General features: G+C 56.8%; 1 protein-coding gene and 1 long non-coding RNA gene across 4 annotated transcripts in view; one reads left to right on the top strand and one right to left on the bottom strand.

Moving 5' to 3' along the window:
- Positions 1-223: 223 nt before the first annotated feature.
- LOC112933884 (uncharacterized) lies at positions 224-1,588 on the top strand. The gene is made up of 2 exons (XR_003237761.2): positions 224-1,342; positions 1,430-1,588. It is a non-coding gene; the product is annotated as an uncharacterized lncRNA (long non-coding RNA).
- A 7,558-nt stretch (positions 1,589-9,146) lies between these two features.
- CAB39L (calcium binding protein 39 like) overlaps positions 9,147-15,730 on the bottom strand; it is a 110,652-nt gene continuing 104,068 nt past the window's right edge. For all 3 annotated transcript variants that reach the window (XM_072760548.1, XM_026017273.2, XM_026017274.2), the window contains one exon: positions 9,147-10,589. In XM_072760548.1, the coding sequence (XP_072616649.1) occupies positions 10,410-10,589 (180 nt within the window). In that variant the 3' untranslated portion in view covers positions 9,147-10,409. The remainder of the gene's footprint in view (positions 10,590-15,730) is intronic.

Here is a 15,730-nt window from a genome sequence, read left to right as displayed (position 1 = left end):
TGAGTACCCTGGTCGACCAGGCGCCCTGCGGCCCGTGCTACCTGGTGAAGGGGGTGTGCTGGGCCGGGTGATGGGCGGCTGCATCCTCCACCCCGCGCAGGGGCCGCCTGCACAGCTGCGGACCTGGAGCTCGGGCCTGCACGGGGATGTGTGCGGCCGCTCGTGGACACTCCTGAGCACCTGCGCGCCGGGCGCCGTGCGCTGCTTCTCCGCCCCCCACGGAAACGGTGTCATTTGCTTTGGACGCTGAAGAAATTCATTTTTCACTGTCAAAAATCATAAAATCGAATTTTGAGAAGTTTCCGGAATTTGTTCAGCAGCAGACTGAAGGCATAATCTTTCTTTTCCAGAGCCAACAGCATACTTTACCTCTAAGCACGAGTTTAAAGCGGTGAGTTATGCAAAATCCTACCCGGATAACGGGCCAGAAAACCCTTTACCGACATCTTAGGGCAGTTGTGTAGCTTTGCTAGATTTTCGTCTTTTTGTTTTTCCACATGGGTGGGGGCCTCCCAGACCCCGGTGCCGGGGCACCTTGAGCCAGGTGATTGCGGGCAGGGTTGTCCCCTGCTCTGTAGACACTTAGCTGCAGCCCGGCCTCCACCCACTCGGCGACGGCAGCGGCTCCCCATCCGGGAGACAGCCCAAAGTGCTCCGGGGATGAAGTCACCCCCTGCTCAAAGCCACGACATAAACCATCAAGTCGGTGCAAGTGTCTATTTTATACACATGCCTCACTGCTTCAGCTGTGAGGGCCACGTCGCTAGCACAACCACGACGCCGACGGTGACTTTTACGGCCAGGTATCAACATTTAAGGATGACACATCGCACTGTACCGCCTTCACATCTTAAAGAACGTAGGCGTAGGGTGGGTGAGGCAAACGCAGCTGCGACCTCACTTCTCCAGCTTTAACGTACAGGGGAAAGTGTCACAACCTAAGCGTCTGCTTGGTTCTGTTTGCTCATTTTTCGAAACCGGATCCATGGGAATCAGCCAAGGCCATTTTGTAAACAGCCTCCACCTGCAATAGGTTTTTCTGCTTGTTTCCAAAAGGTGATGGAAAATCTAGAGAGTCACCCTAGCTGAGCTACCCATCAATCGAAAGTTCACCTGGGGGTGGGGTTTGCTCGTAGCGGGATGTCCCACAGAACCGACCTGACTTCGCTCAGGAGCAGAGATGAGCACAGAATCGAGTCTATTATAATTGCTCCCCCTGCCCCCCACATAGAAAAGTGATATGTCTGCTGCGCGGCCCCAGTTGGCCTGACACTGCGGATCGTTTTGCAAGGACAGAGCACACTTCCGCGTGATCAAGTTTTCCTCTCACCAGTTGATGCAGGTAGGCCCTTCCGTTCTTGTATCAGCATCTGTCACGTATCTTAAAGTCACTGATAAAAAATTTTTTTACTCCTTTTTTCTCTTTTAGGGAGGCTCCGCACCCCCCAAGGTGGGGCTTGAACTCACAACCCAACTCTTGAGACCGAGAGTTGCACGCTCCAACCACCGAGCCGGCCACGTGCCCCTAGTCATTGATATTTTCCATGCAAGTACTGCTGACCATTAAAAATCAAATGCAACTACTTAATACCATATAGAACTTTTCTGTCATTTAGGCTGATTTTTTTTACTATCTTGTCCCCAAGTAAAACAAGCTCCATTGGTAGGTATTTGCTGTATATCATGATGAGTACGTGGGGCTCATCACAGCCCGCCGATGGTGTACCAGCATTCCTTTTCCTTCCCTTATTGAATTTCCCTGAATTTAAAAATTGCCTTGTGGGGCTCTTAGGTGGCTCACTTGGTGAAGCAACCGCCTCCTGGTTTTGGTTCAGATCATGATCTTACGATCATGAGACCCAGCCCCACATTGGGCTCCATGCAAGCCATGGAGTCTGCCTAAGGTTCTCGGTCTCCCCCTGCCCTTCCCCACCCTACTTGCACGGTCTCAAAAAAAAAAAAAAATTGCCCTTTTTCTGGCTTGGTTTTCTATTTTTACTATTAATCTGTAGCCAAACTTGTCTCACAGTTGTCCAACCTACTCTCAATACAAACACTTTGGGGTATCCTAAAGAAATTCTTTGCATTGAAGAAATCTGTCCTAAAGCCTTCTGTCCACCTGCAGTGTGGACCAGTTGCTCGCTCGACGTGCCGTGTAGGCGTCTTCGGGGGCCCATGCTTCACAGCTACCCCCAGGGATCCCCTTTCTGGGGACCCGTCTCTTTCTCTATTTGGCGAGGCATAGTTTCCAGAAGATTCCTGAGTGGTGGCAGGATGACTGTCAGATAAGCCAGTTTACACGGAGCAGTTTTGATGCCATGAGGGACTATCTGCCTAGGTCTCTATTCTCTACCCTCACATTGAATGGAGAGTTTGGTTAGGTACAGAATCATAGATTGGCAATCATTTTCTCTGAAAAATTGGAAGGCATTGTTTCATGATCCTTTTCAGATCCAAGGTCTGGGCTGGAAACCTTAATAGACTAGGGTTACCCTGCACCAGATATTCTGGGACCGTGTAGAGGGGCAAGTAGGGCAGCAGCGTCCGGCCCGAGTCCCTGCCGATGAGCAGACGCAGGTACCTAAGTTACAGCTCAGCCCTGCGGCCGCTGTGGCTGGGGTCACCACCGCACCCTCCCCGCCCACCTCTGCCTGCCCCTCTCGGCCCATGGCCAGCCTGGCTCCCGGGCCCACGCTTTTCCTGGGAAGCCCGGGCTCTGGCTTTGGTGACCCTAAAGGTACATGGGCCGTGCTGGTCATTCCCCAAATGTTGCTGCTAAGGCCGTGCAGCTCTGGGGGACAAAGCAGTCGGGGGGGGGGCATCCGTGTTGGTGCAGAAGCCCTTTGGTGAGTAGGTGCGGGCCGCGGTGGGGAAAGCTGCGCGGGGTCCAGGGGGACGGGAGCCCCCCGCCCCCTTCCAGCTGCTCCGGGCGTTAAGGCAGTTGTGAGCCCCGAGGAGCTCCGGTCCGTCCCAGCTGACACCCAGGCCTGGGGGTCGGGGACGGGGCCTGCGGGGCTCAGCCACTTGGGCAGCTGACTTGGGTTTGCTGGGGTCATGGCCTGGGTTCCGGGGACTGAGGCCCCCGCCGGGCCTCCTGATGGTGTGGAAGTCGGCTTTAGGATCCTCTCGTTCTCTCGCTCTCCCTCAAATAAATAAATCTTAAGAAAAAAGAAAAGAAAAAAGATGCTCAGCTTGGGATGATATCCGGGGCACAAGGTGGAGTCCCTCTGCCAAGGGGACATGCTGGTGTCCTCTGGGGCCAAGTCTCCCACCAGGGGAGCACCGGGGAAGAGGCATTTTCTTTCATTAAAAAAAGACATTTGCTGCGGGCCAGGAGTCTGGGCGACCCACAGCCGGGCGGCTCCGCCCCGGGGAGCTGGCTGAAGGTCTCGCGGTGCCACCCGGTGGGCCAGCCCTGAGCCGGCGCAGCCAGACCCCAGGGCGGGGGAGGCTGGGGCAGCTTCATTCAACGTCCCGCTGCCTTGGCTTAGGTGGCCGACGAGGCTGGGGCCCGTGCAGCGGTGGCTCCCGCAGGGTGGTCGGGCCTCGCTCCCTGCGGCCCGGGGCTCTGAGGCTGAGGCCCCGGAGGCCGCGCCCTGCACCTGCTCAGCCAGGGCCCCGGCATTAGTGGTGCCAAGTGTCACCGAGCAGCACCCGGCCCGCGGCCCAGAGGCCCGCTGAGAGGGGTCAGCCCAGGGCAGGGAAGCCAGTGACAGTCTCTGCCGATGCCAGCTGGGGCTGGTGTCCCGGGCTCTGGGCAGCGCCGCCCCCAAGGCCACCGCCTGAACCGGGGCCTTGACCTCCCGCAGCTTCCAGTGCGATGACGACAGAGTCGAGCACCTGGGGAGCAAAGGGAGTTTGACAGGGGCGGGGGAGGGGGGCAAGGAAGAGATCTTCATTTCTTTTAAGATTTTTTTTTTTGATTTTTTTTCTTTTATTAGAGAGAGAGCGGCGCATGGGGAGAGGGGCCGGGGAGAGGCGGAAAGACTCAAGCCGACTCCTCAGTAGCTCAGATCTAAACCTAAATTGTAGCTGGTGAATCTGAGAAGGTTCTGGATCATCCTGCTGCAGGTTTCCTGTGCAGGACAAGCCTGGGTACAGGACGCCTGGGTGGGGGCAGCGCCATCAACAGCACAAGCAAATGTTTCCTGAATCTGCGGGTTTGCTCGACGCCCCCAAACCGAGAAAGCATGAATGCTGGGGGGTGCAGTGGAAGGTTCTAGTTCAAACTGCCTAGAGGCTTTTGTTTAAATAAATATTTTATTAATTTATTCATGAGACACAGAGAGAGAGAGGCAGAGACCCAGGCAGAGGGAGAAGCAGGCTCCCTGCGGGGACCAGATGCAGGACTCGATCCTGGGACCCCGGGGTCACGCCCTGAGCGGAAGGCAGACGCTCCACCACTGAGCCCCCCAGGGACCCCAACTTTGAAAGCAGACATCCCCAGAGAGACTTCTGTGTTCTAAGTGGCCAAAGCCACATGCCACTAGCTTCACTGTGGCCTTCGGCTCTCAGCCGGGCGCTGACCCCATCGTCAGGGGTCTCACCAAGAGGGGCAGCTGGCCCTTGCAGGGGACAGTAATCCATGATCTGTGTACCTGACATCATCTTCACAGCCCTTTACACAACCGGGCGGACTGACCTGTCCTAAAAAAAAACCCTTTTCAGCACAATTTTACTGTGGTAAGGGACTGTGCTGTCGAGTCGCACATCGAATCCATGGGAAGGCCAGTGCCCGTCCGGGCAGCGAGGGCCATGGCACAGCGGGGGGGCCTGCTGGGGGACACCTGCCACGAAGGGGACATGCATTTGTTGGGCCTCGCGACATTGGCACCCAGAAGGCACCTGCCCCGGTGGGGACCAGAGGGGCCCTGCTGGCGCATCAAGGGCAATGGGGGTTTTCATCCTCTGGGTGGGTCATGAGTATCGCCTGGGACGATGTCCCCCACTCGCCCATACCCACCAGTGCCACTGGAATCCTCCAGAAGTCTGCACAACAAACGTCCCCTGGGTGGGGCGGGGGGTGACCCACAAAGGGCCTCACATCCCCTTCACTGTCTTCTAAAGACAACCGGTCCAGGGGCGCCTGGGGGGCTCAGCGGTGGAGCGTCTGCCTTGGGCCTAGGATGTGACCCCGGGGTCCCAGGATCGAGTCCCTGCAGGGAGCCTGCTTCTCCCTCTGCCTGTGTCTCTGCCTCTCTCTGTGTCTTTCAGGAATAATTTTTTTTTTAAAATCTTAAATATATATATATAAAATGCAGGGCAGCACTGGTGGCCCAGCAGTTTAGTGCCACCTGCAGCCCGGAGTGTGATCCTGGAGACCCGGGATCGAGTCCCACGTTGGGCTCCCTGCATGGAGCCTGCTTCTCCCTCTGCCTGTGTCTGCCTCTCTCTCTCTCTGTCATGAAAAAAACAAAAACAAAAACAAATATATATATATATATATAAAAATGCTGATAGCGGGTAGCCAGGCTCTGCTCCCGGGCCCCACACCCCCGGTGACGATGAGATCACCCCCCAAAGCCACCCTGGAGCTCTGCGCACTAGTGAAGGGTGATTTTTTATGACCTAACTGCCCCCGATCTCCACCCTTAGCCCTCGGTCCCTAGCACACACCTGTGTCTCGCCCCCTTGCACACCAAGGCGGGTCAGGGCGTGAAGGTAGCCACGGTCCCCGCCACCCGCCCGGCCTCCCAGCCTCCTGGAAACACCGCCTCATCCCACGTGGGCCTGCACTTCACGCCTGGGCACCTTTCATGTTACGTCCGTTCATTTTCACACCACGACTTAGCGAATGATCGTGTCCTCTGGGGGGGTGGGACGGGGCCTCGGCCGCGGGGCTGACCCAGGGCTGCTGTGCTGCTCACGTGAATCTGGAGCCCAAACGGGAACCTGGGTCCTTTGCAAGGTCACTCCCTTCCCAGCGCTCCCTGGGTTTTGTCCGGCCTCCGCCTGTCGGGGGCCTCTCCTCTCCGCCTCTGCTCGCGTCCCTCCCACGGAGGAAGGCACCGGGGCCCCTACTTTTTGACCCATTTGTAGTCACATCCTTCACCATATGGCTTTGCGTTTCCTCCCAGCAGCAGGTGGAGTCCGTTTCTCAGCTCTGGACCCGGGGTTCAGGAGAACGAAGTGACAATGCCAGCCTGTCCCTTCTCACGTCGGGCCTCAGGAAGCCGTGGTGTGCCCACCTGCTCTTCCCCGCCTTCACCCGGCCCAAGGAGCGGGGCCACGGCCACCAGCCCTCCTGGCATGGGGCGGCCCCCCACCCCCAGCCGACCCGCAGACGAATGAGAGAAAAATACCAACTTATTGGACTTATTGCATGTGGAAGGATTTGTCACGCAGCAGTTGCCGACTGATACATTCCTGCAACCAAGGGTTTCTCTTTTTATTTTTCTTAAAGATTTTTTTTTTTTTAAATTTTATTCATTTATGATAGGCACACAGTGAGAGAGAGAGAAGCAGAGACATAGGCAGAGGGAGAAGCAGGCTCCATGCACCGGGAGCCCGACGTGGGACTCGATCCCGGGCCTCCAGGATCGCGCCCCGGGCCAAAGGCAGGCGCCAAACCGCTGCGCCACCCAGGGATCCCTCTTAAAGATTTTTATTTATTTAGTCATGAGAGACAGAGAGAGAGAGAGGCAGAGACACAGGCAGAGGGAGAAGCAGGCTCCATGCAGGGAGCCTGATGCGGGACTCGATCCCAGGACCCTGGGGTCATGCCCTGGGCGGAAGGCAGATGCTAAACCGCTGAGCCACCCAGGGATCCCCCAAAGGCTTCCCTTTACCCACTTTTTCTTTCCCCCATTCCTCTGGAGCCTGAGCCAGCTGTCTCAACGTCTTCATGTTCCGTTTCTTCCACAAGCACCGGCTACCTTGTGCGGCGCCCGCCCTGTGGGAAGGCCTCAGCGCCTCCCCGCCAAGCACCCTTGGTCCCCGCAGCCCTTCCCAGCACCTGCGTTGGCGCTCGTGGCGCGTCCCCGTTCCTGGTGCCTCCCGCCCCCAGGGCCTCCCTCTCTGCCCTCTTTGCCGCCCGCGTGGCTTCCCTCCCCCGGGCACCCAGGCCTCTCCCACGATGTCGAGGACCCACAGGGGGGTGACAGCCGTCCGCAGCCCCGCGGCTCTTGGGTGTGCGGGGTGGCTCCCCGGGGTGTGCAGACGGCGCCCCACAGGCCGTGATCGCAGGCCCAGGGCCAGAGGGCCCCGCACGGGGAGGGCTCCGCGCCCAGGACTCCAGGCCAGCGGCGATGCAGCCAGACTCGGCGGCGGTCGCGGGGGTCAGGGTCACGGACGCCCCTGCTGGAGCACCTGTGCTTCCGCCTGCAGAGGGAGTTTCGCGTTTTGCCCCGGAGCCTAGGACTTCATACTCATCCCCAAATGGTCGTTCCACTGAGCCCGTTGCCGCCACCTGTCACACACAGCCTTGGCGACCTCGTCACACCTCCCCAGCTGGGCGTCCTCCCCGGCTGGAGGCCCTCCAGTCTCTGGGGGCGCAGGGCGCGGCTGTGCCACCACAGGCATACTGGGGGCATTGGGGAGAAGGGCAGCTGCACCCCGGAAAGCGGTGCCGAGGCCAGCGTCCTGGGGCAGCCTCGGGCTCAGCGAGGGCCAGCGTCCCCGGGGACGGGTGCCGAGGCCAGCGTCCTGGGGCAGCCTCGGGCTCAGCGAGGGCCAGCGTCCCCGGGGACCGGTGCCGAGGCCAGCGTCCTGGGGCAGCCTCGGGCTCAGCGAGGGCCAGCGTCCCCGGGGACGGGTGCCGAGGCCAGCGTCCTGGGGCAGCCCCGGGCTCAGCGGGGGCCAGTGCCCCCGGCCTCGGGGGGTCCACGGCGGCTGTCCCCGGCTGCTGTCCCGGCCGACCCTCAGGGCCGCCAGTGGTTCAGCGCACGTCGGGGAAGGCATCAGCGGGTGGCCGAGGCCACGTTCGTCGCTCCTGCCCTCTGCCGCCGGCTGCGCATCAGGGACCGCAAGTCTCAGGACGTGCCTTGTCCGGCCCCGAGGCCCCCGGAGCCCCTGGCTCGCCGCAGGGACCCGCCTGCAAGCAACGGCGCGAGGGTGCCCGCGGAGGGGCCAGCAAGTTTCCTGCGGCTCCGGCTCCGCGACCTTATTTTGTGGGGTGGGTCGTGGCACAGCCCCGGGGGGGGGGGTCGGTGACCCTGGCGGGGGGACACGCGGCCGCCCCGGGAGGGGGAAACAGCCGCAGGGCAGGGCCGGGGCTGGCGCAGGGCGGGTGCCCCCTTGGAGGCCTGGTGCCCCCCCAAGGCTGAAAAGCAGGTCCGCGGGGAGGGAGCCCCCACCCCCCCCCACCCCCCCCCACCCGGGAATGCAAGAGGGAAAGATGCAAAAAATCCTAATTTCCTCTCATTCGAGGAGACTACATACATCCCACACGCGCTCTGAGCTTTCGGGGCCTCTTCTGCCGCCCTCTGGTCCCCGAGCATCACGCCCTCACCCCGACCCCGGGGGCCCAGGCCGCAGGGGGGGCAGGGAGGACCCCCCGGGGCCCTGGACCCCCCCCGGGCTCCCACCCCGAGGTCGGGGGCGCAGGAGGAGCGCAGTTGGCGCCAGGCCCCCGTGGGTCTGCACCCCCAGGTCTAGTCCACGCTGCCCGGGGGTGGAACCGCTCGGAGCCTCAGTTTCCTCGAATGCGAAGTGGGGGTGCCCCTGGGCGCTGGGCGCCCGCGTGTGGGTGTCCACCTGCAGAGGAAGGACGCTGAGCACCCAGCTGCGGCACCTCCTGGGCGAGCCTGTATTGAAACGTGTGTTTTGCAATCGCGTAATAACCGGGATCTTCTCAAATTTCCATTCTCACAATATTTACGGTGAATCTTGTGCAAACGTATTTTGACGCGGGCGTCTTGCTCCCCCAACCCCCCTCTCGCGTTAATAATTCACACATTTGTATCACGCAAACCCCCAGCTACCTCGTGGACTGCCTCTTAGGCTTCTGGAGTTTTCCGTCTTGAAGGGCACGGAGCTGGAATAAGGGCCTGTCCCCAAAGAACTAGTTGAGGCTGGGGCGGAAACGAAATGTTCTATTTATCAAAAAAAAAAAAAAGAACTGTGACAAGGCCTTGCTTTCCAGATGCAAACACGTGTCCTACGATGTTGGGAAAGTGTCAGCAACCAAATGAGAGTCCAACGGCCACTGAGCCTTCTCGCTCTTTTTTTTTTTTTTTTTTTTTAATATTTACAGCAATCAAAGCAGCAGAACCAGGAAAGCCGGATTCTGAACGACTCTGGGCTGTCGGAATATCAGGAAACGACCCGACTCCAGGGCCCGAGGGCCGCAGGCAGCTCTCCCGAGGGCCCGGCGTGGAGGGAGCGGCCTCGGGTAAGAGTGAGAAGGCCCAGCTGGGACCCCACCCCTCCCGTTACACACCTGCCGTCTGCTCACACCCACCGTGCCCTCCTGTCGGCCCTGCTGCCCCACCCAGCGTCCCATCGCGCCGGTGGGGAAGGCAGGTTGGTCCTTCTGCCGCCGTCGAAGCCGACCGAGTGGCTGCTAATTACATTAGGCCGCAGACCGGGCTTTGGGTCACATGAGAACTCTTGCCCACGTTCGATCACCGGCCGCCGTCGGTGTACGGGCTGTGCTGGGGGCCACGGGGCAGGGGGGGCTCCTGGGGGGGCTCCTCTGGGGAAGGCAGTGACGGCCAGAGAGCTCTGGCAGGGGCATGGGGGCAGGGGCAAGGGAGCAGGGGCCAGGGCTAGGAGGCAGGGGCAGGGGCAGGAGGTAGGGCCAGGGCTAGGAGGCAGGGGGCAGGGGCAGGGGGTAGGGCCAGGGCTAGGAGGCAGGGGCAGGGGCAGGAGGTAGGGCCAGGGCTAGGAGGCAGAGGGCAGGGGGGTAGGGGGGCAGGGCCAGAGCTAGGAGGCAGGGGCAGGGGAGCAGGAGCCAGGGCCAGGGCTAGGAGGCAGGGGGTCAGGGCTAGGGTTAGGAGGCAGGGGGCAGGGGCCAGGGGCAGGGCCAGGGCTAGGAGGCAGGGGGGCAGGCCAGAGCTAGGAGGCAGGGGGCAGGGGCAGGGGGCCAGGGGCAGGGGGTAGGGTCAGGGCTAGGAGGCAGGGGGCAGGGGCAGGGGATAAGGCCAGGGCTAGGAGGCAGAGGGCAGGGGGCAAGGGGGGCAGGGGCAGGGGGCAAGGGGGGCAGGGCTAGGAGGCAGGGGGCAGGGAGGCAGGGGGCAGGGGGGCAGGGGCCTGGCTAGGGGTCAGGGGGGAGGAGGGCAGGGGCAGAGGGCAGGCAGGGGGCAGGGACCGGGGGCCACCCCATGGGAGCCCGGGTCGCACCCCTGGGTGGAGTGGCCGGCCAGCCATCCGCACACCGGGCCGGGCGGGCTCTGCTGGGAGGCGGCCGCGCTGCCGCCGTCGCCCCGGGGTGGCCCTGGCCGCGTCCACGCAGCCGCGGGGAGCACCGGTCAAGGGCTGCTCCTCTTCAGGTCGCGGATCTGCCGCATCAGGTAGTTCTTCTCATCGCTGAACTGCTCGTCGTCCGTCCTCTCCTTCTGGAAGCTGCTCAGAAACTCGAGGAGTTTGGGCTGATTCTTGAGCAGAATCTCCACGATGGGCTGCGCTTTGTGAGGACTGGCCACGAACACCTGCGGGCCAAGGAACCCGCGTGAGGCAGGGCGCGGCCGGGGACCCGCTGGGGTCCCTGCCTCCGCGGGGAAAAATACACAGGGGTGTAGGGGCCCTATGAGGAGGGAAGGAAGGGCTGTGGAGGCTCAAAGGAGTGAAGGTAACATTAGATTCTGTGGGGTTATCATGTGACATGAGCTAGTCCGTGGATCAGAGTTTTCTATCTCCTTTTGAGTCCGTTTTGGTCTGTAAATTCCTAGGGACTTGCCCATTTCATTTACGTTACCTAATTTGTTAGAGTAGGCTACGATGACTCGTAGTATTCTCTTAATGATATTTTTAAACATTTCTATAAGGGGATTGAATTGGGAATCAAAAGCCTCCCAACAAAGAGCCCAGGACCAAATGAGTTCACTGGTAAGGTCTAAAAACTTTTAAAGAAGAATTAATACGGGTCCATTTCAAATTCTTCCCCAAAAAAATAAAAGAGAAAGGAACACTTCCTAATTGGCTCTATGAGGCTAGACTTACCTGATCCCAAGGGTAGACAAAGACATTACGAGAAAACTGCAGACCAATATCCTTTATGAGTAAATATGTAAAAATCCTCCAAAAGATATAAGCAACCTGAGCTAGCATCATACCAAAAGGATTACCTGCCATCAACCAGTGGAATTTATTCTAGAAATACAATGGAAGTTCGACATAATAAAACCGATCGATGTCATACGCCACATGTATGGGATTGAACTGTGTCCCTTCAAAATATGAGTAAGTCCTAACACTCAGTACTTATAAATGTGTCCTTATTACAGATACGATCCAATCCAGGTGGGGTCATCCTGGATTAGGGAGGGTCCTAATCCAAGGACCTGTATCCTTATAAGAAGAAGAAAATTAGGACAAAGAGGCACATGGGGTTAAACAGAGGAAAAGGTCATGTAAAGATGAAGATAGATACTGCAATTATTCATTTATAAGCCAAGGAATGCCAAGGATTACTGGCAATCACCAGAAGCTAGAGGACAAGCATAGAACAGATTATCCCGGAGAACCTCTCCCAAAGGACCCTGCAGCGCTAGGCAAACCAATATACCACATTTTTTTTAAAGATTTGTTTATTTATTTATGATAGACACACACACACACACACACAGAGAGAGAGAGAGAGAGAGAGGCAGAGACACAGGCAGAGGGAGAAGCAGGCTCCATGCAGGGAGCCCGACGCAGGACTCGATCCCGGGACTCCAGGATCGTGCCCTGGGCCAAAGGCAGGCGCCAAACTGCCGAGCCACCCAGGGATCCCCAATATACCACATTTTTAAAAAAAGATTTTATTTATTTGTTCATGAGAGACACACAGAAACCCAGGCAGAGGGAGAAGCAGGCTCCACATAGGGAGCCCTATGCGGGACTCGATCCCGAGACCCCGGAGTCACGCCCTGGGCCGAAGGCAGACACTAAACCGCTGACCCAGCCAGGGATCCCAATATACCACATTAATAAAATGAGAAGAAGTCACACCATCACTGCAGTTGAAGCAGAAAGTATTTGGCAAGAGAATGAAGTTGGGCCCTACCTCACACTGAAAACGAAAATTAAATCAAAATCAATGAAAGACCTTGATACAAGAGTTCATAAGACTTTTTTTTTTTTTTTTTTTTTTTTTTTTTTAGCTCATAAGACTTTTAAGGGAAAATCATGACCTTGGATTGGGCAGTGGTTTCTTAGCTCTGCCACCAAAAGCATGAGCAACAAAAGAGAAAAGGGATAAACCGAACCTCATCAAAATGTACGACTTTTGTGTATCAAAGGATAGTATCAAAGAGACTGAAAAGACGACACACAGCACCGGGGAGGATTATTGCAAATCTTATGTATGATCCATGTCTGGTATCCAGAATACATGAAGACTCTGTGCAATTTGACAACAAAAAAACAAGCCTTTTCTAAAAGGGGCAAAGGAATCGAACAGACGTTTCTCCAAAGAAGGTACATGAATAGGGCAGCCCTGGTGACTCAGTGGTTTAGCGCCGCCTTCAGCCCAGGGCGTGATCCCGGGGTCCCGGGATCGAGTCCCACGTCGGGCGCCCTGCGTGGAGCCTGCTTCTCCCTCTGCCTGTGTCTCTGCCTCTCTCTCTCTGTCTCTCTCATGAGTAAATAAAATCTTTAAAAAATATACACGAATGGCCAAAAAGCACATGAACAGATAGATGCTCAGCATCATCAGATCACCAGTCATCGGGGAAATGCAAACCCAAACCACAATGGGGTGTCACTTCACGCGCACTAGGATGGCCACGATACAACAGATCTGAAAGCAGGTGTAGTAAGGAAGGGGAGAGGCCGGACGGCCGCGGTGCTGGTGGGCAGGGGAGAGGCGTGGCCTCGGCGGCCAGCAGCTTGGCAGGAAGTACCGGGAGGTCACCAGCCAATGACCACGAGGCCGAAATTCCACTCCTAAGTGCGGATCGAGAGAATTAAAGAAACACCGTTCACATAACACTCGTACGCGAGGGTTCCTCGCCGCACGACTCACAACAGCCCCACGTCCATCAACGGGGAACAACGGGTGGCACATCCGTACGATGCACACACGGCAGCCACGCAACGGCAAGAGCGATCGTCCTACAACACGGACGAGCCCCAAAACCACGCTGACGGGAGAAAGCAGACTCAGAGGGCCATGCGGAATCATCCTGCTTATAGGAAACGTCCGGAATAGGGAAGCCATCGAGAGCCGAAGCAGGGGAGGGAGGCTGAGGGCGAGGGGTCCGGGCCAATGAGCAGCAACTGCCTGATGGGTCCTTTTGGGGTGTGATGTTCCGGAACTCGGTAGCGCAGTCGGGCAGCACTGGAAACACGGCAGACGCCACCCAACTGTACACGTTCAGATGGTCACAGTGCTGAGGTTACGTGACCACGATCAAGTCGAACTGTCACTCACACATATTGGAACAAGGACCCTCGACTGGTTCACACCGTATGTAACACCTGTTCGCGGCAGCGTGTCCGAAAATCACACGCTGAAGCCACACGTGTGGCTCGCGTGGTTGCCGCTTGTTTACAAGGGACTTGCTGCCAAGTGTTAGGTAGAAATGGTCTGGCATTTTGTGGTTAACTACATAAATAACTCGTAACAGTCGTTCTAAAAAAGAAATTTAAATATTTTGGACAAACTAAGCTTCTCTGTTTCAATCCAAAATTAAGGTGAAATAGGGGCGCCTGGGCGGCTCAGGCGGTGAAGCGTCTGCCTTGGGCTCAGGTGGCGGCCCGGGGTCCTGGGATGGGGCCCCGCCTCAGTTTGTAAACTGCTTCTCCCTCTCCCCGTGCGGCTCCCCCTGCTTGTGCTCTAGTTCTCTCTGTGTCAGACAAATAAATAACATCTTAAATATATATATATATATAAAAATGTGAAATGTAGAGGAATTTGTAGCCAGGCATCCCTGGATTAACGACACTGAATCCACACACCGTACACCTAAAAAATGCCAAATTTGTTTTCAAGTTTGAAAATTTTCCCTATTTTGACTTTTTATGGCTCCTGAATGCTGCTGCCTGCATAGGTGGCTGCTGATTAGAGGCAGGTGACGCAATCGTGTGTGGCTCCCCCCGGCAGGGCCGGGACCCTGAAGGCCCCAGTGAGGGCTGGAGGTGAACCAGTACCATCAGGAACGCAGTTTGTTTTTTTAAATTTTTTAAAAGATTTATTCATTCATGAGAGACACACACAGAGAGAGAGAGAGAGAGAGAGAGAGAGAGAGAGAAAGAGAGCGAGAGGCAGAGACACAGGCAGAGGAAGAAGCAGGCTCCCTGCCGGGAGCCCAGTGGGAAACTTGATCCCGGGACCCCAGGGTCACGCCCTGAGCTGAAGGCAGGTGCTCAACCGCTGAGCCACCCAGGGATCCCCAGGAACGCAGTTTAAAAAAATATTTTATTTACTTACTTGAGAGAGAGAGAGAGTATGGGGGGGAGCAGAGGGAGGAGAGGGAGACGCAGGCTCCCCACTGAGCAGGGAGCCTGATGCAGGACTCGATCCCAGGACCCGGGACCATGACCTGAGCCCAAGGCAGACGCTCACCCCACGGAGCCCCCCAGGTGCCCCCGGGGAACCCACTTCTAAATCAGGGTACAGTGAGCCAAACCTTCGGAGTATTACGTGCTGAATAGGGAGTTTCTTGGTTCTCTGTCTGCTGGACCTATTTTCTTCTTAAAAGCTACTCTCAGACCATCCCCAAGCAAGTTAAACAAACGGAACTACCTGTGGCTTCTCTTTTTACAGTGCGGTCTTAACTGGCTGCGTCCCTTAATTTACACATATTTCAGAAATGTGATTTATGGAGTTCTCAAGCCCTCGTTAGAGAAGGGCAAATAGCATGACCACAACTCAAATATTTTTGACTCAGAAAACTAAGCATACTCTGCTCTCCATTTTAGGCCTGAATGCTTTTCATGCAAAGTGTAAAAAAAAAAGTGTACTTCTTACACACACACATTCGTTTCATTCAAATTCTATTTCATCATGAAGGATTTGCACAAGACAAGGCCTGGGAAGCTGAGCTTTCTGCTCTGCCGACGTCGCCGTCTGTGAGGTTGCTCTGTGCGTGGACCTGAAACCGCGGCTCCCGTTACAGTCACGTGCAAGTAACCCCAAGGAGCCTTCCTTCCACTGAAGTGTAAAACGAGGCCGTCTCAGTCTCAAGGCTCATCACCTCAAATAAATACAAACCTGAGCAATAAAATGTTTAGAATATTTTGACCCAATTCTTGCTAATATTGATCAGAGACAGTAACCTTTTCTTTCCTGTTTAAGAAAAAAAGGACCTCATCCCTGCGTCCCCGGGCTGGCTGAGGACGAGGAGCACCCGTGAGCCGTCCATGGGCCGGACAGGGCCCTGCCACATGTGCAGGGAGGAACAAAACAAAAAAAGAACCCTGGGAAGGAAGTGGGGATAGAGGAGGAGAGCAGCTTGGAAGTTCTGGAAGCTCTAAAAATCTCCAAAATCTCCAGAGATCCTCCTCCTCACTGTCACCACCATTGTCATCAGTCTGATTATGAAACTGATACGTGTGGAAAACTAGGAAAATGGAGAAAAGAAGACACAAAAAAAGTAAGAAAAGAATCTCTTAAATAGTTCGTCCACCCAAAGATAACTGATTA

This window comes from Vulpes vulpes, chromosome 6 (assembly GCF_048418805.1).
Source record: "Vulpes vulpes isolate BD-2025 chromosome 6, VulVul3, whole genome shotgun sequence".
Lineage (NCBI taxonomy): Eukaryota > Metazoa > Chordata > Mammalia > Carnivora > Canidae > Vulpes > Vulpes vulpes.
This window is presented reverse-complemented; position numbering and strand designations above follow the sequence as displayed.